This window comes from Leucopleurus acutus (assembly GCF_964270905.1).
Source record: "Leucopleurus acutus genome assembly, chromosome: 9".
In the NCBI taxonomy this organism is placed as follows: domain Eukaryota; kingdom Metazoa; phylum Chordata; class Mammalia; order Artiodactyla; family Delphinidae; genus Leucopleurus; species Leucopleurus acutus.
The window spans coordinates 84,562,518-84,590,231 of record NC_139144.1 but is presented as its reverse complement, the minus strand read 5'-3'; the positions used below and the strand labels follow the sequence as shown (position 1 = coordinate 84,590,231).

Sequence of the window (27,714 nt, the reverse complement as noted above, 5' to 3'; positions counted from 1 at the left end):
TACGGCTTACGCATTTGCCAAGCCTTTTCCTACAGTTCCCTCCCTTGCTTTTCCAAGCCTCCCGTTTCGGTTCCACCGAAAGAAGAAAAGCGATAGCAACAGTTTGGTTGCCCAGCAGTCCGTCTCCCGGGCGCAATCACCGCACCAGGGGCCTCACACCTCTCGGCCCGCGAAGCCCAGGACTTCGGCTCCCAGTCCGCCGGGGACGTGCGGGAGTACGGCCGCTTCGAGACCCGGGCCGCGCCACCCGCCCCGGCTCCCTCCCCGCGCCCGGCCGCAGAGCGTCGCCACCCACCGTCGGGGGCGCCGGGCTGGGCGCATGCGCGCGGCGCTCCCGGGCGTGCCGGCCACACTCCCCCCACCCACTCCGAGAGCTTGTCACTTCCTGCCCTCGCCCCATCTCCGTCCGGGGTCAGTCAGTCGCTCCCTGTCGCAGCCGGCGAGTCTCTGCTTCCCCCTTCCTACCCGCTCCGCGGCGGCAGCTCAGGCTCTTCGTGGAGGGGCAGACAGAGAAAGAGAGAGACTGAGTTAATAAAGTTTCCTGAAACAACAACTATTACCAAAAGGAGCCCAAGGCGGGGGAAACCCCCATCCTTCCCCGCCCCTCTCCAAAAGCCTGAGGGACCGTCGCAGGTGGAGCGGCGCTGAGGGGAGCCGGGCTCCGGCGGCAGCCGTTGCCCTGGCAAGGGGCGCCTCGGGTCCTGCCCGCTCCGGTTCCGGCTCCTTCGGTGGCGGCGGCAGCGGCTGCGGGGCGGTACCTCCTGTCAACTGCCTGCGCCCGCGCGCCGTCAGCCCGCCCGCCCAGCTCCACAGCGCGGAGGGACGCCGTGAGCCGCCGCCACAGCCGTCGCCTCGGGCCGCGGAGGGACGTGGTGAGCTGCGGCGCTTCCGCGTCAGCGCCGGCGGGGAATCTCTGGGAGCGCGTCTGGCCCGAACCCCGGTCCCTTCGCGCGGTCCGCCGAGGCTGCGCCAGGTGGGGCCCGAAGCCGCCTCTCACGCCAGGCTGTCCCCGCGGCCGTCCGGCCTGCCTTCCTTCCTTCCGCCCGCCCGTCGGCCCGCCCTAAGAGTTCAGTAAGTTGGGCGCACTTGGTTGGGGGGACGGGGGTTCAGCCGGGGAGACCCTGGCGCACGTGCGTCGCGGGAGGGCGCGACGTGGGCCGGCCGCCGGCGGGAGCTACACCTCGGCCGCCCGGCCGCCGCGCCCCCCGCCCCACGGGCCCCGGCGCCGGCCGTGCCCGCTGCGCTCCGCGCCTCCGTCTCCGCGCGCGCCCGCCCGGGAAGGCGAGGCCGCCGCCGCCGCCGCCCGCGCAGCCGGCCAGGCCCTCGCCCTGCGCGCCCGGGGCTGCGTTTCCGGGTAGGGCGGTGAACCTGTGCGGGAGTTCGGGCTGAAGAAGCCTTCGTGCGTTTTTCTTTCTCAGTTCGAGAGGAGGGTGCAGGGCTGTGGAGGGCAAGCGGAGGGCGGGTGAGGGGAACGTTTCTGGAAAATGCAGCCAGAACCCCCCCAGGAAGTTCAGGCTGAGTGACGGGTTTGTGCTTCTTTCAACAGCCAAGCCGCAATGAAGAGCTTCTTACAGTGAAAGGAAAGTAGGTCGCGCCCACTGAAAATGCCTTTAAGGGACAAATACTGTCAGACTGACCACCATCATCACGGATGCTGTGAACCAGGTATACGCCTTTCTTCAGTTACTTTGCCCTCCACCAGAGCTGCTCTGCCTTCTGTTTTCTTTTAGTTCTCCTTACCTCCTGCCCAAGAAGACATTCCTAACTAAGCAGGCTATAATTTCACCCCAGCATAAAACCAGTTATGAAGCTCAAAGCTTGTACAAACAAGAGATCTCCCCTGCTTGATCTCTTAAAAAAAGTACTGCAAGTGTCACCTTAAATCTTTTCCACAAGATCAATTACTCAATCCCCTTTCCTTTTCTTTCAAGGCAGCCTGCAGTTAGTAGTATACTCTCATGCTCTGTGAATGTTTGAAACTGAAGAGAAAGGAAAAAATGGGTAGTAGAATACTGGCATTATCTTCGAGGAAGCTGTTTCATGTAAATTTTTAAAAACTAAAAGTTTCTCGTGCTTTGATAGTGCTTAGAGACAGAATAATGCTTAAACTTAAAAATGAGTTTAGTTTGGGCTAAGAAAAGTTTGCTGAAGTCAACTTGTTGGAAGAATCAGGTTTTGTTAAGTGGAACCTCTTAAAGAAATTTCTTGGACAGAGCACATTGTTGCAAAATCTGAATATTTAGATAGAATACATAAATATTTTTAGGATAGTTTGTTCAGTGGAACTCTTTTGAGTTGAATTTATGAAATGAAGAAGTTGCTTTTTGAAGGCTCATGAAGAGTATTACAACACTTTAATAAATGTGATATATAAACTCTTAATAGTTTCTCTGCTTATTAGAAGTATGATGTGCTTTGTCACAGACATTTAGAGATACAGCTTAAAAAGGGAATCCTTGAATACACAGTCACTAAACCAACTAAGGGCTCTTCTGTTACAGTTCAAAGGCAGTTGTTTATCATTATTTTTGACCTAAAAGTTATTAGGACTTTTTAATACTTTTGCTTGTTTTTTTGTTGGAGTATTTTAACTGCACTAATGTACTTGGTTTTGTCACAGTAGAGTTCATGTAAAGTAGAGTACTTTTTTTGTATAATGGGAAAAAATGGCAATGGTAAAAGGGGAAGAACTATTTTCAGAACACTTTGGTACACATGAGAATAAAATTTGTACTATGACCCTATCCCCACTGATTTGCTGAAAATAATACCTCTTCTAGTAAAACAGGCAATCCCAGGGTGGAATCCAGTGTTTATTCAACTGTTCCTGATCTACCTACCTTTCACCATCCTTTCTGCTGCATATTTTGTATCTTTGAAGTGATGATATATCACTTAACGTTTTGCCAAATGTTGAATGGATTTTTGCTAGTTTTGAAGTACAAAGCTGTGAATGACTTCTTATACTTGTGTTCCACTGTCTTTTTATTCCATTTTTTTTCTGAGAAGTCATTTGAGTTGCATTAGTTAATTAAATCATCATATTAAAACTTCTTATTTAGGAAGAAATTTATTTGGTCACTCATTTCTTTATTTCTTTGACAAATCTTTATGGAGCACCGGTTAGGGGCTAGGCACTATTCAAGGCAATGGGGATATAAGTGGTGAACAAAACAGATAAGCTCACCCCCTCATGGAACGTTTGAGTGGGAAGAGATAGACGTAAGTAAACAAGTAAGATAATTTGTGACCATACCTTATTTATAAAGTATATATTCTGGTAATTAAAGTTTTCTAGATACTTTAATGTCTTTTTAAAGAGGTTTTCCAGAGTTGAACTTTTAAATATGTGTTGGAACTTTTCTGCTTTTTCTCCCTCATTAACACAAATTCAGATAAGTTGCATTAATTGAAAAATTTCAACTTTATTTTGCCAGGAACTTTTCCCATGCAACTTATTTTTCAGACTGTCATGTCAAAAGTGGTTGGTATTTCTTCACTTTCTTAGTTAGAAGTAAACACTTCCTGAGGATTTAGTTCAGTGGAAAGCCAAAAGTTTAACTTACGGGGTAGTTAATTGTCATTATTTCAGAGGAAGGTATGGGCCATTATTGAGAGGAATATGTTATGGTAGTTTTAAAAAGAGGATGCCCTCATATGGAGGAAAGACGGTGACATGATGTTTGAGAAGATCTTTTAATGAGCTGTCCCAAGAGGTCTGACCTCCTTTGGATTATGAACGATAGGTGAGTTCTGAATGAGAGCAGTGTGTTCCTGAGCAGGTTTTGATAGGATGGATCAATTTGTATTGAGGGGTGGTGTTATAAGTCTATCAGTGTATGTCAAATATTCTTAGTTATGTTTTAAGAAAGTTTTTTGTTAGAGAAATTTTCAGATGTTCAGAAGTAGAGAGAATGGTATAAGGAACCTGATGTAGCCATTACACAACTCCATCAGTTATCAATATGTGGACAAGCTCTTTTGATCTGTATTCTCCCCTCCCCACAGTTCCCTTCTCCATCCTCCAACTGCTCCCCTACTCTCTACTGTTTGAAAGCAAATCTCAGACATCATAGGTAGAAGGATATTTTAAGGGGCTTATTTTAAGGTAGGAGAGACTTAAAAAAGTGGGTGTTTTATTCTGGGAAGTGTGTTCTTGGAAGGATGTAAAGAAAGGTGTTAACTTCTGAGCGTTTGTGTTTTTTGGCTGGAGAGAGATGCTCTTTTTTTCCTGAATGGTCATGTAACCTGATCTTGGGAGGGATGTTAGGATATGTAAGAGGAAATTTTATAAAATACTAACATATAAAGTTTTTTTTAGGATTGAGAGTATGTTTTCATGAAGAAAGAAAAGTTTCTTACAAGGGGACCTACACAGATGTGTATACCAAATGAATGTGTCCACTCATAACTGAACTAACCCTGGGGTTATTTTGAATGGTATCTCAGGATGTGTATGTATTCTGGTGGTACCAGTGGTGGTTATGGGTAACAAAATTTTGCTCTAGCTTTAAAATCAGATGTTGTTATGTGGAAGTGGAAGTTAGTGTATTACAGGAAGTTTTCTGGAGCATATACCTAAATGAAGAAAGGGGGCTCTAAGGAGAAGTTTCCATTTTTTTCCCCCATATTTCTCCCTTATTCGTTACTCTTTTTTTCATTCTTCCTTTCTAGAATTCTTGTCACTTAGAGAGCCAGGCCTTCAAGCTTTTTAGTTCTTTAAAATTGTATAACTTCTACCCTATCTTCTGTAGTTGTTATTTTTTATAATCAGTTATTGGTTGTTACAGTGTACAAATACTGGAAAGAACATCTAACCTAAATAAATGATATCATCAGTCTACTTACAAACTTCTACTGTTGTTTCTCTAAGGGGCTGCATTCTACTTCTCTTAGATTTTGGAAAAGATTTTTCAGTTTTTGGTGTCAGGAAGGCAGTTGATTTGTAGATTATGATGATGATGATGCTAGAACATTTATTGAGCCTTTACTATATTCCAGGCTCTGATATAACCAGGTACCTGCATTAGCCAATTTAATCCTCGCACAGCCCTATGATTTGGGTACTTTTATTATCTGCATTTTAGAGATGAGAACAGAGAAATCAGAGAGTGTAATTTGCCCTAGTGGTATCTAGTTATTGGTAGCAAAAGAATTTCAGCGCAATCAGTCCAGGTCTGGAGTCTTCTGTTCTTAACCACTGCAGTTAGTGCCAATGTCAGATATTCCCAAAATGAGTTGTATTTGCGTGTATGTTCTTAAAAACACCTCAGAGTTTCTCTTAAAATTGGGAAAATTTTGCTTAATGGAATGATTTGGTCCTGAGACATAGTTCCTCCCCTTTGTGTACGCTGAACTTAAGAGTTGGAACCAAAATGAGAATCTAAGGCTGTGTCTCTACACATAGCCTAGCAGGCTTTATCAGACAGCTAAATGCTGTCCAAGCCTGGGCCCTGAAGCAGTAGCAGCACACGTTACTGAAGTAACCCTCCTTATCTTCTCACACTGAGCAGATGATGGTAAAATATCATAAACATTATAACATATTGAAAAAAAAAGAGGTAATTAAAATGGCCAATTTTTCTCCACCACAACTATCTCTTTATTTGATATCTGATGGGAAACTTCAGTTTTCCTTTTCAGTTACCTTGTTTCTTATTACCATAATCTTATTTATATTATATATTTATACTGCTACTCTGGGAATTTTGGAAAGCAGGCATGATATAGACCTCTATATATGAAAATTTTTACTTTTACAATGGGAATATTATTTTTACTTATTATAAAAATGCTTACTTTCTAAAGTGCACACTTCCAAAAGTCCAGGCTAGTGAAGTGTGAGGCAGAAAGTGAAAATCACCCCTATAAGCCCACCCTGATGGAAAGAACCATTGTTAAATTTCGTTGGTATCCCATCAGACTTTCTGTGTTTATATTAGCATTTATACATAGACACACATATACCTTAAATTTATTTCTTTCTGTAGCTCCTGAAATATATATTAATATAATTGAGGTCATATTCTATAACCTGTTTTTGTTGCTTAGCAATGTAGTATTGACATCCTTTGTTGTCAGTACATGTAGACCTAGCTCATGCTGTGTAAGAGCCGTGAGAGATTCTGTTGTATGGATATTTCATAGTTTATTTAGTCTGGTTCCTTTTGAGAGACTTCTAAGTTGTTTGAAATTTTTCTCAATTATTTACAGTACTGCAGAGTGCTGCAGTGAACTTTCTTGTACATCTGTCGTTGTGCACTTGACCAGTTCTTTCCTTAGGTAGTGGTTTTTGAGTTTTGCTCTCTTAATTGCCCAGAGAGCTGTACTAGATTGGAGAGTTTTGGAATGGTTTATGAGGTGTGGCTAGGTTATCATTGCCCTAGAATTTTGGTTAAATATAGTGGTTCCTCTTCAAGGGGAATAAAAAGGCAAACATGACTAATATGTACTAACTAACACCAAAATAGTAAGATCTTTGCATTTGAACTTAATGCATAGTCTCAGTAGCCTTAGTTTCACCTTGAATTGAGAAAAATTTTAGTTACATTTTTCCCATTATTTCATTTTGCCTTACAAAGATAATGGTGGAGTACATACAAAAAAGTGTGATTGTCATTAACATGATTATAGCAAACCATTGTTTTACTTCAATAGTAAATGATTTAAATAAATAACCCTTTTTTTGTGGGGATTGGGTTGGGTGTTTGTCTTCCATGTAGTTTATATCCTGGAACCTGGAGATGCTCCTTTGTTACAGCAACCACTACAGACATCCAAATCTGGTATTCAGCAAATAATTGAGTGCTTTCGATCAGGTATGAATGTTTTAGGATGTATTTTCAATCTTCACATAGTAGCTAAAAACTACCTAGAAATCCTTAGAAATAATTTTTTAAAAATAAAATGTATACATTGGTTTTCTTTACAGAATACTTTTGATTGTCATTTTTAAAAAGTGGATGAGTAAATATTGACTTGATAGAGATTCCTTTTCAGTACTATATATTATATACTAATTTAAAAAGTATTTAGTATGGTTTAAAGAAATATGTGGTATATTTGCTGGCAAAGATTCATTGTTATTTTTTGGCATGTTCTTTATAAACTCTCAAAGGACGGTAGTAGATTATACAGGGTCTTTATGAGCTTTGACAGAGTAGATTATTTACTCAGAATGTCTGAGATGTCCCTTGTTCTAGATTAATTACTTTATCATCTCTGTTTATGTGACTCACCATCTCCTACCTAACCCTGGAGTTTCAATATCTTTAGTAGAGCACAGATAGAAAAAAGATTATTCCAGCCCTGATATTTAGATATATTTGTTTAGCTTTTCTTTCCATTAGATTGCTATAATAATGGATATATAATAAGTATATTTGTGCAGTTACAATCCAGTGCTCTAAAGTAGGTGTTGCTCACTAAGTATAAATGGTTGAGAACTGTTAGAACTACAGTGTTTTGTAAAGTCTTAGGTTGCTGTGATTCTTATGATCCACTTGTCCACCTCTTGTGGATATGGCTTCTCTGACATTGCAGGCTATTAAATCAAATATGAACAAGCAAACATACATGACTGATGGACACCTAAGTGGTGGGCAATTAAAGGGTTAGACTATCTTTTGTTATTATTTTAAAGCTTATTATATCATAATGAAAAATTTCTGAGATTCAAAGAAAAAGATAATTTATATGAAACCATTTGTTTTGTATTGAGAAATTTTTTGAGGTGCTTGTTTTTAAATCATTTTAAAGGGAAGTAGTATCTATTTGATTTACTTTAGGATTCTAAGAAATAGATTGTTCTTTAATCTAAAATAAATTTCTGAGTCTAAGATTCATTTCTTATACTTTTCATCTGTAGTCCTTATGGCATTGCTTTTATGTATATTTAAGTCAGTAAATATTTCGTGTATACCATATGCCTATGCTTAATGTTGGATGGTGGTATAACGTATTTTACTGTGTTTTTTGTTGTTGTTTTTTACTTTTGATAATTGCCCTTGGTTAACAGAAATAAATAATACGTCAAATTCTCCTGTGGTAAATACAATTAAAAATTTTCTAATTAGAGGCAATATTTAAATACGTTTCTGGCATAACAGAAGAATGGTTAGTTTTTATTTGTAGTTAGAGTTTCTGTTAGCTACTTTTAGTATAGAGATAAAAATTCTTTTTGTTCTTTCTCATATCATGGAAATGAAGGTAATAGCTTCACATAGTCATATTCCTTGCTATATAGGTTTCTTTTTTAAAAATTCATAATTTGGGATTAACGAAGTTATTTTATACTGCTTCAGTTTATTATAGTGTTATTTGATTAAGAAGTTAGAATTGTTTCATTTATTTGTGCTTTGTCTTGTAAAAAATACCTTCTCAATAAGCTCCTGTACCCAAAATCTATATATTTTTTTAACTTTGGAAGGTGAATATTTAAAAAGGAAATTACGTGTTTTTCCATTGCACTGTGGTTGTATCTGTTTTCTGTGTTTATTGTTTCTTTACAAAGCTGAAGGAAAGGGACTGTGAAATGGGTAATATGTTCTTTCTTAAATGTCCCTGGTAAATTTGCCTTCTGAGTTTTTTTTTTCCCCAAACAAATTTTGAAAATACTATAATTTAAATTCTCTAAGTACCCTATCATTTAAATTAGAGATGATTTAGAAATATGCTGAATGGTACAAAGAAACTAATTTTGGATTAAAAAAGGAATTCTTTTACTTCATTAGTGTATCTCATAGCTAAGTAATTCTAATTTCCTCAAGATAGTAATCTCTTACGTTTCTGGATAATCTCAAGTCTCCTAAGGTAGCTCTTCTTTAGCACTGAGGTATATAAGCCTTGGCTGACTGAAACCTTGAGAGGATGAGCTGGAAGTTGGGGCCTCATGACTTAGGGTCTAAGATCCCTTCTCATCCTGAGACTCGTGTAAGTTTCTCCCGGTCTCACTCTACTCCCAAGCAGCCCCTCAATGACTCATCTCTTTCTAGGCTCTTTCCATTACAGCTGGGTCACACACATTGCATTTAAAGAACAATCTTGGTGGTGTTTTGTATCTGACAGATATTTGAAGATAGAACTTTGAAGTCTATGCTTTTGTGCTTTTGCTCTTGTTAACCTTCACAGGCTAAACCAGGTTGGGCAGTAGTAATGTGTTAGGATATCTGCCTTTGTCTTCAAGCTCAAGATAGTTGTCTTCAGCTCCGGTATCAGCTTTGCTTAAAGGATTCATGGTCTCCTGCCTAAACTGGGCTCTCTTTGACCTGGTATTAATTCCTACCCAAGCTGGAAGTTCGTAAAAGGCTGAGGAAGGAGTTGACTCATTTTTTAGGTCCACCAACCCCATGTGTGCTGTACTGACTGCTTGACCAGTTTTGACTCATTTTCTTTGCTTCACACTTCAGCTTTTGCTTTGGACTGTTTTCCTGGCTTTAAATTACAAATACTTCTTAACCTCTAATCTCTCCCTATTTCTATCTGCTTAACTTGTAATCTGAATAGACTTTTCTTTTTGGAATAAGTTGTTTAAAAAAATAATAAAGAGGTATAAAAGGGTATACAGAAATACAAAAGTAAGTGTCTTTGTTCAGACAGCACGGCTACATGGTTTGTGTCTTCTTCTAGAGACCTTCTACACACATATGAGCATATATTCCTCACTTTCTTCCTAATACAAGGAGTAGCTGACTCTGCATAGTTAGGTATCTTTGGTTTTTTAACAGTACTTTCCACTGTTGTTTGACATCTGTCCATAGATAGATACCTCATTTTTTTTAGAAGGCTGCCTGTTTTGCCCCTACTTGTAGATTTTCTACTCTGAAATCCCTGATGGTTGGGTGACTTGAGACATGCTGTTTGCTTTGAATCCTGGCTTCAGGTACTACCTTGACTGTGCCCTGCCCTTTGCTCGAGCCTTTCCTTAGTTGTGTCAGTCCTTCCAGGATCATGTCTGTGACTTTTTGTCTTCAAATTTCCCTCGTATCTATTAACTTTTTTAAAGAAATAGTTGATTTACAATGTTGTGTTAGTTTCTGGTGTACAGCAAAGTGATTCAGTTATATGCATATATTAATTCTTTTTCATATTCTTTTCCATTTTAATTTATTACCAGATACTGAATATAGTTCCCTGTGCTATACAATAGGATCTTGTTGTTTATCTGTCCTCTATATATTAGTTTGTATCTGCTAGTCCCAAACTCCCAATCCAACCCTCCCTCTATTAACTTTTATTTTAGCTTCCTTCTTTTCCCAACCTCTCTCCCCAAATGGAAACAAAATTTTAAATAACAAAAAAGGTGTACTTCCATGAGGTATTTATAAATAATTGATTAATTGAGCTTAATATTCTTTCTTAGTCGCTTAGTCTTCTGGTAGAGGCAAAGGAGCTGTGGAATGCCCTAAGGTTAGAAGCAGAAAAATGGAAAATTGTCCAGTATTCATAACTAGTCTTTAATATGAAGTTGACATCTTTTTTTGAATTCTTGAAATATATATTATCTCTTTTTACAATATTATACTGTTGATTCTTGAACATTCACCATGGGTGTGAACTGCGCAGGTCTATTTTTTGCGGAGTTTTTCAATAGTAAATATTACAGTATCAGACGATCCTTGGTTGATTGAATCCAAGGATGCAGAAGTGAGGATATGGAGGAAGGGAGTATAAGGAAGACTGTAGGTTATATGCAGATTTTTGACTGTGCAGAGTGTTGGCATCCCTAACCCCTGTGTTTGTTCAAGGGTCAACTGTATTATAGAAGAAAGATTCTACCTATAGAACACATTACTACTATTTGCAAGTAGCATCTTTTTTGAATCTTAGGGAGGAATAAATTGCAGTGAAAAATGAGAATTGGCTTTGTGTGATGTTTGCTATTGTCATTGATTAAATTTAAGTTTGGTCATTTACTTTCTTAGAAGAGTTTTTGTTTATTTTTTATTGCTTAAAGCAACATTTCTTGGAGTTAGTGTAAGCTATGACTGGATGGTGATGCCTCTGTCCTGGAAGTGTGATTTATCAGAGATACATAAGATAGTGCCATATTATATGATGGATTTTTTGGGGTTTTTTTTTGGTTGATACATAGCAACTGTAGGAAGTTTTAAATCAGAGTGCATATTTTGGGGATGAATAAGAAAAATGTAGATTTGTTTTATTGTTCTTACATTCATCTTCAAAGCATCTCATCTGGGGCTGTGTTCCTAGGAGAGCAGCCGTTTATATTAGGGAATTTCTCAAGGGTGCAGATCATATCCTTCACTTCTCATGTCTTCAGTGAATAACATTGTACCTGGTATTTAATAGGTGTTCAATAAATGTGTGTAAGACTAAACGAAAGATTCACCAAGTAGGCACTAAAATAATTTTATTCTACTTATAAATTTATTGTAGTATGTGGCAGTGTTCCATAATTTAGTAATTTTTTTTAACCAACCTTTGTAGGTGGTGATTTTAAGATAACAATTTCAATTTTCCTAAGTTTTCTTACGTTAAGGATGATCAGTACGAAATTCCCTTCGTACTGGTCTTGGAACTCAGGAGGTATGACACGAGTTACAGATTTGCTTGCAGTGTTGGGATGATATTGTGGTTAAACAGTCATCCTAAAGAAACTGAGCTCATGTGTGAGTCAGCAATAAAGCATGCAGTATACTATTTAAAAATCATTATTGCTGCAACTTATCATTGATCAACATATCAGTATATTAAGGGAGAAAAGGAAAGTTTATCTTTGTCTAGCACTGAAGAGTTAGAATTAATATTATGTCATGTCAACTGACTGCCACCGAACCTAATGTAAAATTGAATATTGATTCCTTTTGAAAATAATTTTTTAAACATTTTTATCAGTGTATACAATGTGTTTGGCATTAATTGATAGCACAGGAGAAACCCTTGATGAGGTTTAACTAAATTTTATTGAGCATCCATTATGCGTGATAATCTGAAATATTCATTAATTAGTTAATTTCTAGGCATCAAAAGCTTTCCCTTTGGAGGGCTGGTTTTTTGAAAGATACTGATTGATGATCTATGTAAGCAGTATGTAAGCAGTATGTAGTGACTTCTAAGATAATTTAAAAACCTAAGGCAAGAAAAAGAGTTAAATATAGGAAAAGGAATAATTAGGGGTAAGGCAGCATGGCTCTCTCTCTCTCTCAGGGTTAGGAGTTGTGGAAGAACTTTTGTGGCTGTCTAGATGAACTTTTGCTGCTGTCTTGTCTCGTGTTTCAGGTTATAGAAAGTTTTAACTGTTGACAGAGGCACAGTTGGTTGCTGTGTCTAATTGTCAGTGAGCAAAGCAATCAGTTAAAAAGGTAGCTGATTAGAATAAAGCAGTTATGTCCCCATGGGAAACCAACAAAACCTTAAATGGTAACTGAAACTAACTTAGGGAATAACTTTTGCCTGTATTTATGGAATGAGGGCACATCTTATTTTTCTCATTTGGAAAGTATGTAAGCAGAATTGGAAAATCATTCAGGTCCCTTTTTTGACTTTCTGGTCAACTTTACATGGACTTAATAGAAATCTTACTTATAGGGAAGTTTTCTGAAACATAGAGAAGGCTCTTCAGTATGTCATTTAACAAATGCCCATCAGGCCTGGTCCTGAAAGCTGGGAGTACAGTGGTGAGCATCAAAGATATCTTCTCTGTCTTCTTAAAGCCTCCAGTTTAATGGGGATACAGAAAAGTAACTAATTACAAGATAGCGGGGTTATGTAGTATAGATGTATAGGGTGCTCTGGGCAATATAGGAGAAGAATTTTTTTTTTTTTTTTTTTTTTTTTGCGGTACGCGGGCCTCTCACTGTTGCGGCCGCTCCCGTTTTGCGGAGCACAGGCTCCGGACGCGCAGGCTTAGTGGCCATGGCTCACGGGCCCAGCCGCTCCGCGGCATGTAGCATCTTCCTGGACCGGGGCACAAATCCGTGTCCCCTGCATCGGCAGGCGGACTCTCAACCACTGTGCCACCAGGGAAGCCCAAGGGGAAGAATTCTTAACAAAAAACAGGAGGAGTCTGAGAAGGCTTTCTGGAGGAAATGACATCTAACCTGGAATCTGAAGGATTGCTAGAAGTGAGCCAGACCAGGAAAATGAGAGAATGTTATAGGCAGAGAGAAGAAAAACATAGGTGAAGGCCTGAAAAGTAAGTGAGAGAGAATTTGGTGAATCCAAGGACCTGAAAGAATTTTGGTATGCCTGGATCAAAACAACTGTGTTTGTATGTGTGTGTGTGCATAGGTGACGTGAGGGTGGTGGAGCATTTGTGATTGATAAGTCAGGCAGTTTCTCTTACATCGACTGCCTAAGAGTCGCGCTGTAAGAAGCAACAGCCTCTCCTCCTCCTGTCTGCCATCTGCTTGGCAGCCACAAAACAGCAGCTATCATCTCCATCCATGTTGTCCAGGCTGGTGTCCAGATCGGCAGTGTTTGCTGGGAGCTCTGCTACCTGGAACACGGCATCCAGCCTGACGGCCAGATGTCAAGTGACAAGACGATTGGGGGAGGAGATGACTCCTTTAACACCTTCTTCAGTGAGACAGGCACTGGCAAGCATGTGCCCAGGGCAGTGTTTGTAGACCTGGAACCCACGGTCATTGATGAAGTTTGCATTGGCACCTACCGCCAGCTCTTCCACCCTGAGCAGCTCATCACAGGCAAGGAAGATGCTGCCAATAACTATACCTGAGGTCACTACACCATTGGCAAGGAGATCATTGACCTCGTCTTAGATCCAATTCAAAAACCGGCTGACCAGTGCACAAGTCTTCAGGGCTTCTTGGTTTTCCACAGCTTTGGTGGGTGAACTGGTTCTGGGTTCACCTCCCTGCTGGTGGAGCATCTGTCTGTCGATTATGGCAAGAAGTCCAAGCTGCGAGTTCTCCATTTACCCAGCCCCTCAGGTTTCCACAGCTGTAGTTGAACCCTATAATTCCATCCTCACCACCCACACCACCCTGGAGCACACTGATTGTGCCTTCACGGTAGACAGTGAGGCCATCTATCATCTGTCGTAGAAACCTTGATGTTGAGTGCCCAACCTATACTAACCTGAATAGGTTGATAGGTCAAATAGTGTGGAGCCCTGAATGTTGATCTGACAGAATTCCAGACCAACCTGGTACCCTATCCCCTTATCCACTTCCCTCTGGCCACATATGCCCCTGTCACCTCTGCTGAGAAAGCCTACCATGAACAGCTTTCTGTAGCACACATCACCAATGCTTGCCTTGAGCCAGCCAACCAGATGGTGAAATGCGACCCTCTCCATGGTAAATACATGGCTTGCTGCCTGTTGTACCATGGTGGGACATGGTTCCCAAAGATGTCAGTGCTGCCATTGCCACCATCAAGACCAAGCATACCATCCAGTTTGTGGACTGGTGCCCCACTGGCTTCAAAGTTGGCATTAATTACCAGCCTTCCATGTGGTACCTGGTGGAGACCTGGCCAAAGTACAGCAAGCTATGTGCATGCTGAGCAACACCACAGCCATCACTGAGGCCTGGGCTCACCTGGACCACAAGTTTGACCTGATGTATGGCAAGTGTGCCTTTGTTCACTGGTACGTGGGTGAGGGCATGGAGGAAGGAGAGTTTTCTGAGGCCCGTGAGGACATGACTGCCCTTGGGAAGGATTATGAGGAGGTTGGTGTGGATTCTGTTGAAGGAGAGGGAGAGGAAAAAGGAGAGGAGTACTAAAGTTAAAATGTCACAAAGGTGCTGCTTTTACAGGGAAGCTTACTCTGCTTTAAACATTGAAAAGTTGTGGTCTGACCAGTTGATTTGTTCAAACATTTAGAGAAGAACTAACACCTATCCTTCTCAAACTCTTCCAAAATACAGCAGAGGGAGGAACACTCCCAAACTCATTCTACGAGGCCACCGTCACCCTGATACCAAAACCAGACAAAGATGTCACAAAAAAAACAAAACTACAGACCAATATCACTGATGAACATAGATGCAAAAATCCTCAACAAAATACTAGCAAACAGAATCCAACAGCACATTAAAAGTATCGTAAACCATGATTAAGTGGGGTTTATTCCAGGGATGCAAGGATTCTTCAATACATGCAAGTCAATCAATGTGATACACCATATTAACAAATTGAAGGAGGAAAACCATATGATCATCTCAATAGATGCAGAAAAAGCTTTCAACAAAATTCAACACCCATTTATGATAAAAACTCTCCAGAAAGTAGGCATAGAGGGAACTTACCTCAACATAATAAAGGCCATATATGACAAACCCATAGCCAACATCGTTCTCAGTGGTGAAAAACTGAAACCATTTCCACTAAGATCAGGAACAAGACAAGGTTGCCCACTCTCACCACTATTATTCAACACAGTTTTGGAAGTCCTAGCCACAGCAATCAGAGAAGAAAAAGAAATAAAAGCAATCCAAGTCAGAAAAGAAGTAAAACTATCACTGTTTGCAGATGACATGATACTATACATAGAGAATCCCAGAGATGCTACCAGAAAACTACTAGAGCTAATCAGTGAATTTGGTAATTTAGCTATAAAATTTAGTAAAGTAGGATATAAAATTAATGCCCAGAAATCTCTTGCATTCCTATACATTAATGATGAAAAATCTGAAAGATAAATTAAGGAAACACTCCCATTTACCATTGCAACAAGAAGAATAAAATACCTAGGAATAAACCTCCCTAAGGAGACAAAAGACCTGTATGCAGAAAACTGTAAGACACTGATGGAAGAAATTAAAGATGATACAAACAGATGGAGAGATATACCATGTTCTTGGATTGGAAAAATCAACATTGTGTAAATGCCTATACTACCCAAAGCAATCTACAGATTCAATGCAATCCCTATGAAAGTGCCAATGGCATTTTTCACAGAACTAGAACAAAAATTTCACAATTTGTATAGAAACACAAAAGACCCCGAATAACCAAAGCAATCTTGAGAAAGAAAAACAGAGCTGCAGGAATCAGGCTCCCTGACTTCAGACTATACTACAAAGCTACAGTAATCAAGACAGTATGGTACTGGCACAGAAACAGAAAGATAGATCAATGGAATAGGATAGAAAGCCCAGAGATAAACCCACTCACATATGGTCACCTTATCTTTGATAAAGGAGGCAAGAATATACAATGGAGAAAAGACAGCCTCTTCAATAAGTGGTGCTGGGAAGACTGGACAGCTACATGTAAAAGAATGAAATTAGAACACTCCCTAACACCATACACAAAAATAAACTCAAAATGGATTAAAGACCTAAATGTAAGGCCAGACACTATAAAACTCTTAGAGGAAAACATAGGCAGAACACTCTATGACATAAATCACAGCAAGATCCTTTTTGACCCACCTCCTAGAGAAATGAAAAATAAAACAAAAATAAACAAATGGGACCTAATGAAATTTAAAAGCTTTTGCACAGCAAAGGAAACCATAAACAAGGCAAAAAGACAACCCTCAGAATGGGAGAAAATATTTGCAAATGAAGCAACTGACAAAGGATTAATCTCCAAAATATACAGGCAGCTCATGCAGCTCAATATCAAAAAAACAGCCCAATCCAAAAATGGGCAGAAGATCTAAATAGACATTTCTCCAAAGAAAATATACAGATTGCCAACAAACACATGAAAGGATGCTCATCATCACTAATCATTAGAGAAATGCAAATCAAAACTACAATGAGGTATCACCTCACACCGGTCAGAATGGCCATCATCAAAAAATCTACAAACAGTAAATGCTGGAGAGGGTGTGGAGAAAAGGGAACCCTCTCGCACTGTTGGTGGGAATGTAAATTGATACAGCCACTATGGAGAACAGTGTGGAGGTTCCTTAAGAGACTAAAAATAGAACTACCATACGACCCAGTAATGCCACTACTGGGCATATACCCTGAGAAAACCATAATTCAAAAAGAGTCATATACCACAATGTTCATTGCAGCTCTATTTACAATAGCCAGGACATGGAAGCAACCTAAGTGTCCATCGACAGATGAATGGATAAAGAAGATGTGCCACATATATACATGAAATATTACTCAGCCATAAAAAGAAATGAAATTGAGTTATTTGTAATGAGGTGGATGGACCTAGAGACTGTCACACAGAGTGAAGTAAGTCAGAAAGAGGAAAACAAATACTGTATGCTAACACATATATATGGAATTAAAAAAAAATGGTTCTGAAGAACCTAGGCCCGGACAGGAATAAAAACGCAGAAGTAGAGAATGGCCTTGAGGACATGGGGAGGGGGAAGGGTAAGCTGAGACAAAATGAGAGAGTGGCATGAACATATATACAGTACCAAATGTAAAATAGATAGCTAATGGGAAGCAGCCGCATAGCACAGGGAGATCAGCTCCGTGCTTTGTGTCCACCTATGGGGTGGGATAGGGTGGGGGGAGGGAGATGCAAGAGGGAGGAGATATGGGGATATATGTTTATGTATAGCTGATTCACTTTGTTATACCGCAGAAACTAACACACCATTGTAAAGCAGTTATACTCCAATAAAGATGTTAAAAAAAAAAATGATTGATGAGTCAAAGTTAGCCCCAACTCGTTTTTTTTGGGGGGGGGATGCTTACTGGGAATAAATATATACTCTTTACTGAATATAACTGTGTAACTGGGACTAAAGAAGAAATTGATACTGTTTTTGTTTTTTTATGGTTGATTGAGAGAACCTGATTTCGAGATGCAGTTTTACATTTTTACAAATAACTTTATGTTGTACGTTCTAGTTATATCTTCAGTAGAATTCTTAAGCTAATCCTAGTTCAGATTATTTCTGTGTCCCTCTTCAATCCTTTTTAACTACCTTTAGAGGCAGAATTGAATTTGTAGTATGGGTCTAGCTGGTCTTTTAATTTATAATTAAAGTGCAGAATTTTCCCATGTTTTCTTCCGTCTGGTAACACACCCACCTACACTTACCGAGAACTATATGTAGATCAATTGGAGAGGTTTATCTAAAGTGTTTTTTTATCTTCAGCCTACCTCTCATAGTTTGTCAGTGACTTATGAGGTTAACTATGAACTAAACATATTAGCACTTTATTGCCAATATATTTTGTAATGTGAAATAAACTAGAGAAGTGTGTGTGTGTGTGTGTGTGTGTGAGTGTGAGTGTGAACTTACTTTTATACAAAGTATAATACCCAAGCTATCCTCTGAATCTTTAAAAATGTGTGTTTTCTGATTTTGCAGTAGTATGGTCTAGTGGACCAAATTAAACCTTGAGTTGGATTGGGAAATAGTGGAAGTTATTTTATTTATATATATATATTTATTTATTTATTTTTTTTTTTTTTCAGTAGAAACCTGGATTTAGAATTTAGTTCTTCTAGAATTTAGGTTCATATTTTCTTTCATAACTCTCCAAGATAGGTTTGGTTTGTTTGTTTTAAAAGATGAATAAACCAAGGTGCAAAGATTATATAGCCCTTTAAGGTCACACGACTAGGTGATAATCAAAATTGGAATCTCTAAAGACTTCGTAAAGTTCTGATAATGTGGTAATCTTGTTGCAGTAGAAATTTGAGGGCTGGCTTGTCTTCAAAATGATAAAATGCAGCATGATGATTAATACAATAATTAAATATAAACAGATTGCAAAAGATTGAATCAGAAATGCTTAACCTTTATGTATTAATTATGCTACTGAGATGGTGTTTATTCTCTAGTAGTCTTGGAGCTTAATAGTCACGTGCTTGTTGAATGATGGAACACTGTGCACCTAGATAGTCTTAAGTATTTTTCAGGACGCTTTTTTTCCCCTCCTTTTTTTTTTTTTTTTTTTTTTTGCGGTACTCGGGCCCCCCACCACCACGGCCTCTCCCATTGCGGAGCACAGGCTCCGGACGCGCAGGCCCAGCAGCCATGGCTCACGGGCCCAGTTGCTCCGCAGCACGTGGGATCCTCCCGGACCGGGGCACGAACCCGTATCCCCTGCATCGTCAGGCGGACTCCCAACCACTGCGCCACCAGGGAAGCCCTCCCTTCTTTAATTTAAGTCAATATTATTATCATTTTTTGAGGAAACCAAAGGCTCCTTAATTACTGAACACTGCAGATCACTTTTGTCAATTTACCTGCGTCAAAGACCTGTAGGAAGTAGTGACAGAAGATCTTCTATTTGTGTTTTATTTTGAAGATTTAAAGAGTGCTTGTTGCTGTTTATTTTTTCTCTGCCTTTTGATCTTCCATCATAATAATGCTTAGATTCCATAGATCGGTGGCAATTCTTCAACGAATATTTATTGAGCATTATTAGAGCTGAACACTTTTTAGCTGTAAATAAGGCAGGCTTGATCTTGGCTGCCTTGGAATTTATAATCTAGTGGAAAAGACGGGCTTTAAAGTAGTAATTATATCAATATTTAATTTATTGCAATTAGGGTGAGTTTTTGAGGGAGAAAGGCTTTGAATAAATTTCTAGTGGTATTAAGAGACCTAAGCAAAATTCAAAACCGTGGACAAGGATTCTTTACTCGCACTGAATGGCCATAATCCCACGTTGCCCCAGAACCCGAAGTAATTTAAGCTGAATTTAAAAAGAAAGTCACAGACAATCCTGTGACACAGTTTTGACCTTCTTTAAGGAATCGGGGAAAGTGTATTACTCATGTTTACTTCCTAATGTGAAAGAGAGCTGGAAGAACCAGCCAAAAACTTGGGTTGGGGTGGCATTTAATTCTTCTGTTCACACTCCAGGTCTGTTGAATCAGAATCTCCAGGAGTGGGTCATGTACGTCTTTATTCCTCGGTCATTGTGATGATCAACCAGATGTTGGAACCACTGTTAAGATAGCCCAGGAATTGATTGGCTGCTGAATTAGAAAAAGACCATCAATTTCAGCTGTCCTAATATCCAAATGATAGTAGAATTTTGCTTAAAACTTAGTTTATAACTTAGTTCTGAGTATAGTATGGTAGACATTGGCAATGCCCGTATTTTGTTTTTAAAGAGTAAAACTGCACCTTTGGATTGTCAACAGTGGTTGCCCAGTTTAAAACTGCATGTTAAAGTTACCTTTTGTGTTAAGTTTTCTTTTCTTTTTTCCTTCAGGAACTAAACAACTTAAGCATATTTTATTAAAAGATGTGGACACTATTTTTGAATGTAAATTATGCCGCAGTCTCTTCAGAGGATTACCAAATTTAATTACCCATAAAAAATTCTACTGCCCACCAAGTCTCCAGATGGATGACAGTAAGTTTTATTCATATATTCAATTATGCATTTTGCTATGTATTCTTATACTACAGCTATACATTTATGTTAAAATAGTATCGATGTCTAGTTACAGATAATATATTGATAGAGAATAAGGTAAAATACTTGACTCAATGTTATATTCAGTTTCTTAAATAGATATTTTAATATCAGTGTTTTTCATTTGGATTTTGCTAAAGATATATGAGGTTAGATTTTTGAGTATATTTGTATTAAAGTATTGGATATATTTGAATGTTTATATGGACTATACAGTTTATATCCAGGATTTTTGTAATTTAAAATATTAATGCTTGATGAGGGTGTTGGTATTTTTCCTCCTTACTTCTTAAAAACTTGTTACCAGATTTGACTCATCATTTACTTAGATTCTCCTTAAGTAAGTGAGAAAGTTGGAAATAGAGCAAAGAATGAGTAAATGAGTTGATTTTTTTGGTAATTGTAGAGAGCATTAAAAAATACTTGTTGATCTTTCTAGTGTTTTCTGGGTCTTGATTTGAAGATCAGTTTTATTCTCAGTGAAGTTTATTAGATAAGTCATTTTATCAGAAATTAGATTGTGTTATGGGCTAACCTGAGATCTGAAATAGCTTTATGTGGTAAAGGCAGGTAGTAGCCTAACAAAGTCTTTGTGGAACCAAATGTTTGTTGAATTAAGCATATTGTCTCTTCTCTGTATGATTAAGTTGCAGTATATATAATGGTATTATTTTCTTGCTTTAAAGAATAATGTAAATTCCTTAAAATATTTTAATAAGTAATAGGTTACTTTCATTATTTCTTGTTCAGGGATTTAACTCTTGTGGACTTACAAAATATAGAATTTATTTTGTTAGCTTGATATTACAGTTGCATTATGGATTTTGTGCATTTTTCCACTTAACCTTTTTGGGATGGAAATGGAATGCAGAGCTCCAAATATCAAAAGTACTGCTTTAATTATTAGCATGAAGCTGATTTAAAGTATATTATAGGACATAGATGAAACAGAAATTTCATATTTGTCTGGAAACTTTCCCTACCACTGTTAAATCTTATTACACTTCTTTTTATCCTTGAAATATAAATGAAAAGGTAGTCTATAGAGATTAGTTTCAAATCTAACCTTTTAATTAAAGAACTAGTAGGAATTTAATTTTCTGGTAGTCATTCTTTGTTACTTTTTGGTGTGAAATAAAGTTTAGTTGAATTTTAGAGGGAAATAGATAAATGGATTTGCTGTATTATTGTGCACTGCAATACTTATTCTAGAAATACTTCTGTGAAAGTATAATTCTTCTTATAGATACCACTTTATCCATTTTAAAAAAGAAAGATTAGTAGACTAGAAGAGCTATGATGAGTCATTTCTTGATTTATAATTAGATACCAGATTTGATGCTATACTTGTAGCTAGATTTTAACATTTTAGGTAGAAACATAACCAGTGTTAGACAGCTCTGTTACAATAGGAATATTAGGTTGCCTACAGATGGTGTAATTATTGCACAGATAAATAAAACTAGCTCTGTTTTTGGAGTTAATCTGTAGTTTTTAATCATTTGTTTTAATAGGTTGCCATGTTAAGAAGACATGTAATAGGACTGAATTTAGCAAACACTTCTATACATCCTGTCATTCATGTTTATGTATTTTCCTATAAATCGTCTTCATTTTCCATAAGATGTTCAAATGTCCCTATACAATTAGATGAGATTATTTATTATGGATTAAGTTAATAGGAATGCTGTTATATTTTCTAAAAAAAGAATTATTTTTATATGTAGTAACATTCTTCATGGTGTTTTATCCATCTTGGGTTATGAGAACTTTGATTTGCCTTTGCTAGCCTAAAAATATGAAATACTATTTTTATTGTTTATTGTACCCATGTGCTTAAATATTTTATATTAAGGGCCCTTATTAGAAGTAACTCTTCAGATTGCATCTATTCCTTAACATTTGTGTACCATGATGAGATTGTAAATTAAAGCAAATTTTAATTTAATTAATACTTGTTTTTATACTCATAAAATACTGAGAAGTAGATAATGCTCTTGTAAAAATAAGTGCAAACCAGTAATATAATAAATTTTAAAATAGAGGTTCATAATACATTTAAAAATATTAGAGGGCTAGAGCAGGCTAATTATTTCAGATTAAAATGTTGTTTTTTCCTTAACAGACCTTCCTGATGTAAATGATAAACAAAGCCAAGCCATAAGTGATCTCCTAGAAGCCATATATCCAAGTGTGGACAAGCGAGAATACATTATTAAGCTAGAACCCATAGAAACGAATCAGAATGCAGTTTTTCAATATATTTCAAGGACTGATAATCCTACTGAAGTCACAGAGTCAAGCAGTACTCCTGAACAGCCTGAAGTTCAAATACAGGAAACTAGCACTGAACAGTCTAAGACAGTTCCAGTTACAGACACAGAGGTGGAAACTGTAGAGCCCCCTCCTGTTGAAATTGTTGCAGATGAAGTTGCACCTGCATCTGATGAACAACTGCAGGAATCACAGGCTGACTTGGAAACTTCTGACAATTCTGATTTTGGTCACCAGTTGATATGTTGTCTTTGTAGAAAAGAATTCAATTCCAGACGAGGTGTTCGTCGTCACATTCGAAAAGTACACAAGAAAAAAATGGAAGAACTAAAAAAGTACATTGAAACACGAAAGAATCCAAACCAATCCTCTAAAGGACGCAGTAAGAATGTTCTAGTTCCATTAAGTAGGAGTTGTCCAGTATGTTGTAAATCATTTGCTACAAAAGCGAATGTAAGGAGGCATTTTGATGAAGTTCATAGAGGACTAAGGAGGGATTCAATTACTCCTGATATAGCAACAAAGCCTGGGCAACCTTTGTTCCTGGATTCTGTTTCTCCTAAAAAATCTTTTAAGGCTCGAAAACAAAAGTCGTCTTCAAAGGCTGAATACAATTTAACTGCATGCAAATGCCTCCTTTGCAAGAGGAAATATAGTTCACAAATAATGCTTAAAAGACATATGCAAATTGTCCACAAGATAACTCTTTCTGGAACAAACTCTAAAAGAGAGAAAGGCCCCAATAATACTGCCAACAGTTCAGAAATAAAAGTTAAAGTTGAACCAGCAGATTCTGTAGAATCTTCACCCCCTTCCATTATCCATTCTCCACAGAATGAATTAAAGGGAACAAATCATTCAAATGAAAAAAAGAACGCACCGGCAGCACAGAAAAATAAAGTTAAACAAGACTCTGAAAGCCCTAAATCAACTAGTCCGTCTGCTGCAGGTGGCCAGCAAAAAACCAGGAAGCCAAAACTTTCAGCTGGCTTTGACTTTAAGCAACTTTACTGTAAACTTTGTAAACGTCAGTTTACTTCCAAACAGAACTTGACTAAACATATTGAATTGCACACAGATGGGAATAACATTTATGTTAAATTCTACAAGTGTCCTCTTTGCACTTATGAAACTCGTCGGAAGCGCGATGTGATACGACATATAACTGTGGTTCATAAAAAGTCATCCCGTTATCTTGGGAAAATAACAGCCAGTTTAGAGATCAGAGCTATAAAAAAGCCCATTGATTTTGTTCTAAATAAAGTGGCAAAAAGAGGCCCTTCAAGAGACGAAGCAAAACATAGTGATTCAAAACACGATGGCACTTCTAACTCTCCTAGTAAAAAGTATGAAGTAGCTGATGTTGGTATTGAAGTAAAAGTCACAAAAAACTTTTCTCTTCACAGATGCAATAAATGTGGAAAGGCATTTGCCAAAAAGACTTATCTTGAACATCATAAGAAAACTCATAAGGCAAATGCTTCCAATTCACCTGAAGGAAACAAAACCAAAGGCCGAAGTACAAGATCTAAGGCTCTTGTCTGGTGAGGAACAGTTACAGAGTTTTGCTTTTTACCCCCCATCGAACTAAAAAAATCATTTGACCATAATTTATAGCTGGTTCCATTTTAACACATTTGCTTCCATATATCTTACGGCAGTGGGAACTGCAAGAGTAATGTGCATATCGCATTTACCTCTTCAGTGACCTTTATTCCAGTGGCTTGGGAACAAAAGTTAACTTCAGAACTTATCTTCCACAGGACAATGCAATATAGTTATAGGTAGATGGCACAGGGTCAGTGATTTCCTCTCAATGTTGTAAAATATATACATTTATATTGGCTTATGTTTACAATAGAAGTCTTCTGTTTAACTAACTTTGCACAGGTTTAATTTGATTCAGTGACTTAGTCTACTAATTAATACATTGTAGGAAGTTAAGTATATTAGAATGAATTTGTGAAGGCAATAATTATAGGAAAAAAGTCTTTTGAGGCACTGTAATTATTGTTAAATTAATCTGTGACGGCTAAATAAAGTGCTGCACTCAGAAAAAACAATCCCCAAATTGAATTTAGAACAATTAGCATTTATTATTTACGTTTAACATAGTGCTTCCAGGCAAAGGGGGAAACGATAAACAAAAGTTTGGGTTTATTTTTCCTTCTCCTTGGGAGTATGTGTTAGTTCCTGTTTTTTAGTTTTTACCTTTGGAAAAAGTGATTGTTTAGGTCCCTGATCCTCTTATTTTTACCTTTTTGTTTAAATAAAGTTTTGGTGATCATTTCAACATAGGTAATATTATTAAGGAGGTTTTTTTTTTTTTTTTCTCCTGTGGTTGTGTGTTGCAAGAAAAATAAAATTCCTATTGGGAAGAAAGAAAAAAATATTAGTTTTTTAGAGGGTTTTGGAACAAATGTAGATTTTTAAAATGCAATATGAACTAAGGAGTAGACTCCCTGTACTTGTTTTTGCAAGTCTCTCTATATTTTTAAAGTTTACCTTCAGTACCTGTGTCCCTTGTATTAATGCATTTAATATATTTAATTAGTATTAAATTAGTTTTGGATTCAGATTCTAAAGCAGTATACTTAGTTTGAGGGCTCAGTAGGTTAAATGTTGTGGTTTGATTATCACACATTTTTTTATTTGTGTGGAAAACTTGAGATGAAACCATCCTTTAGAAGTCATTTACTATTGTATTATTTTGAAAATAAGGTTTTATTGGTAAACTCAAAAGTGTTCATTTATTCCCATTTCTCCTCAGATAACTTCAAGTGATGTACGAAAAGGTTTGGAGTTCATTTTTGTGGAAAGACTTTAAATTGGTGTTAGAACCACTAAACATCTTCAAATGGTACTATGAGGAAAAAAAAAGAAAAAAATTTGATAAATATATGACTGTAACTGCTGTTTTCTGACTAAAATAATAACCATCTAACCACTTGTTTCTAAGGCACTGCCTCTTCCAGCACTTTCAAGTAGCTGTGACATTTTGTATTGTCATCACAGTCCATCAGCTAACCACCCCTGTGCATTTGGTCTACAGTTTCTACAAAAATGTTGCAAATTTTGTTTTCCAGCAGTTTGTTGATTAAGTGATCAACAATCTGAAGAAAATACCACCACTGGTGATTTTTAATTATCAAAGACTTTATAAGTTAGCGATTTTAGTTTTGTTCCACTTTATTTGGCAGAATTTTTATTGGATTGTACAGATATATAATTTCCTAGTGAGCGTATGTTAGGACCAAAAGACAAATCTCAACACATTATAAATATTTAGCCTACTAAATATTTGTAATTATTTTTACATCCATTTATTTCTAACTTGTTCTATAGCACTTAAATGTTTGAAAATTTCATTCTAAAATATATACTATAGGAAACTTCCGGTTCATTTTCATCCATGGATCATCACATTCTTCATTTGTAAACATCTGAGGTTTTTATGAAAATTAAACATTCCCCTATTTTTCTTTAAGTTTCATACAAAGCACTTTAATGATAGATGCAACTTAATTTTTCAGTTTTTTTTTAAAAGACCCCACATTTACTAATGTTAATATGAAGGTAATAAATAGCTTACTGCTATTTTATGGATGCAGACAATCCCTGCACAACCACTTCTTATAATACTAGTTTATTTCTTTACATATTGCTAAAAAAGGAAGATTGGGGTATAAACCCTGATTCTTTTTCTCTCCCAAGTAAAATCTTAAATGACCACTTTAGATAATATTTGATCCCTACTGTAAAATTTAGAAAATAATGAATTTTTGTCCATTTTTGTAATCAAGATTTTAGGGAAAACAGAAGTACATCTATCTTTAATGAAATACTGGACAGGTTTTTGTGTAATCAATATTTTGTACTTTTTAGGGAATATTTTATTTTTTAGTAATTTTTGTCAAATTATAATTTTAAAAGGTACAGCAGAGAATATACCATGTTTTTATATAGGTTCATCCCTGTACTTAGGAGGGACCCTGTCCATCTATATACTTTTTGTATAAAATTTTAAAATGTTGAAGATCCACAAGGTCATAATAAAATGCTTTCATAGCTAGAAAAACATTTACCCTTCCCAGTGCTTTGCACTAAAATATACTGTGAAAGGAAACTAGAAAGACTGTAACTGTTGCTGGAAATGTTCTATATTGAATGTACATGCTCTTGTTGGAAAAATGTACTATATGTGATGGAAATAAACCAGACTCGAAGTTATTTCAGCTAAATGTGCTTCAACGAAGGTGCATTGGTTGAAACTTAAATGTTTTATTATCAAATTTAAATTTATTCAGTGACTATGAGCAGCTACACTTGAAATTTATCCTGATAGTTTTATTTTTAAGAATTAGAGTAATAATTTCTCTTTAATTTAAAAACAGATTTACTTTTCCACATATGGAAAACTTGTACTTATAGGTCTAACTTTAATGATTAATAGTGTAATATATTTAGGGAACTAAATGTGTAGGTGTTATTTCATTTATAAACCATCTTCATTAGTTGCACGTTATTAAACCTGTATGTTTGACTTTTGCAAGGTGTTATCTTTTATGCATTCCTACACACAAGACATATTCCAAAGATATTTTCCAGACTTAGGTACCTATAACAAATGGAAAGTTATGAGGATTCCTAAAAAGCTTGGGGTAGCTCTTTGCTGCAGCCTCTCTTGTGTATGCTGGCCTTTTCCTTTCTGCTTTACTTGTTAAATACTGTAGGGAAGAAAGAGAAATATCCTGATGGTGGTGGTGGAGAGCCCAGTTGCTGCAGTTCCCTTACTTTACTCACCTGTTTCCACAGGACCTTTCACATACAGTTTGTCTCCACTGTCGTAACTTAGAGCCACAGAGCAGGAATTTAGGAGGGGGCATCAAGGGTTCCAAGGACTATAAAAATATTTCATCTGGGTCATAGAGAAAAAAATAGCATTATGTCAGGACTTGTCTAAATTAGAAGGGCTTAGAGAGATGAAGAATATTTTATCATAATAGCCAAATTAATGGATCATGGGAAGCATAGAGACTAAACTAGGACCAGTTAAGTAGAATGAACAAGTAAGAAGTGATTAGAAATTCTTTGTTCTTCCTATTCCTTTCTGGTCTTCATCCTTTTTGGTTTTATTTTGACT

The 27,714-nt window shown here is 37.5% G+C and overlaps 1 protein-coding gene and 1 pseudogene across 3 annotated transcripts; both read left to right on the top strand.

Moving 5' to 3' along the window:
• Positions 1-451: 451 nt before the first annotated feature.
• Positions 452-27,714, top strand: ZNF800 (zinc finger protein 800). Of its 2 annotated transcripts, XM_082846968.1 has the most exons (6): positions 452-1,071; positions 1,547-1,665; positions 6,723-6,818; positions 20,091-20,234; positions 22,423-24,115; positions 25,342-27,714. In XM_082846968.1, coding segments are annotated over exons 2-6 (1,995 nt in total). In that variant the 5' UTR covers positions 452-1,071; positions 1,547-1,604; the 3' UTR covers positions 25,343-27,714. The 2 variants fall into 2 exon arrangements, with proteins under 2 accessions (XP_082703094.1, XP_082703093.1); XM_082846967.1 differs by having other exon boundaries at positions 22,423-27,714.
• LOC309966338 (tubulin alpha-1A chain-like) lies at positions 13,475-14,740 on the top strand (annotated as a pseudogene). Its single transcript has one exon. The product of its transcript is annotated as a tubulin alpha-1A chain-like (transcript).

Excerpts from the sequence above, each read along its gene's own strand:
- ZNF800 (XM_082846967.1), top strand. The coding sequence starts at position 1,605 with ATGCCTTTAAGGGACAAATACTGTCAGACTGACCACCATCATCACGGA. Across the intron at positions 1,666-6,722 it reads TCACGGATGCTGTGAACCAG|TTTATATCCTGGAACCTGGA; the intron begins GTATACGCCTTT and ends TCTTCCATGTAG. Across the intron at positions 20,235-22,422 it reads AAGTCTCCAGATGGATGACA|ACCTTCCTGATGTAAATGAT; the intron begins GTAAGTTTTATT and ends TTTCCTTAACAG.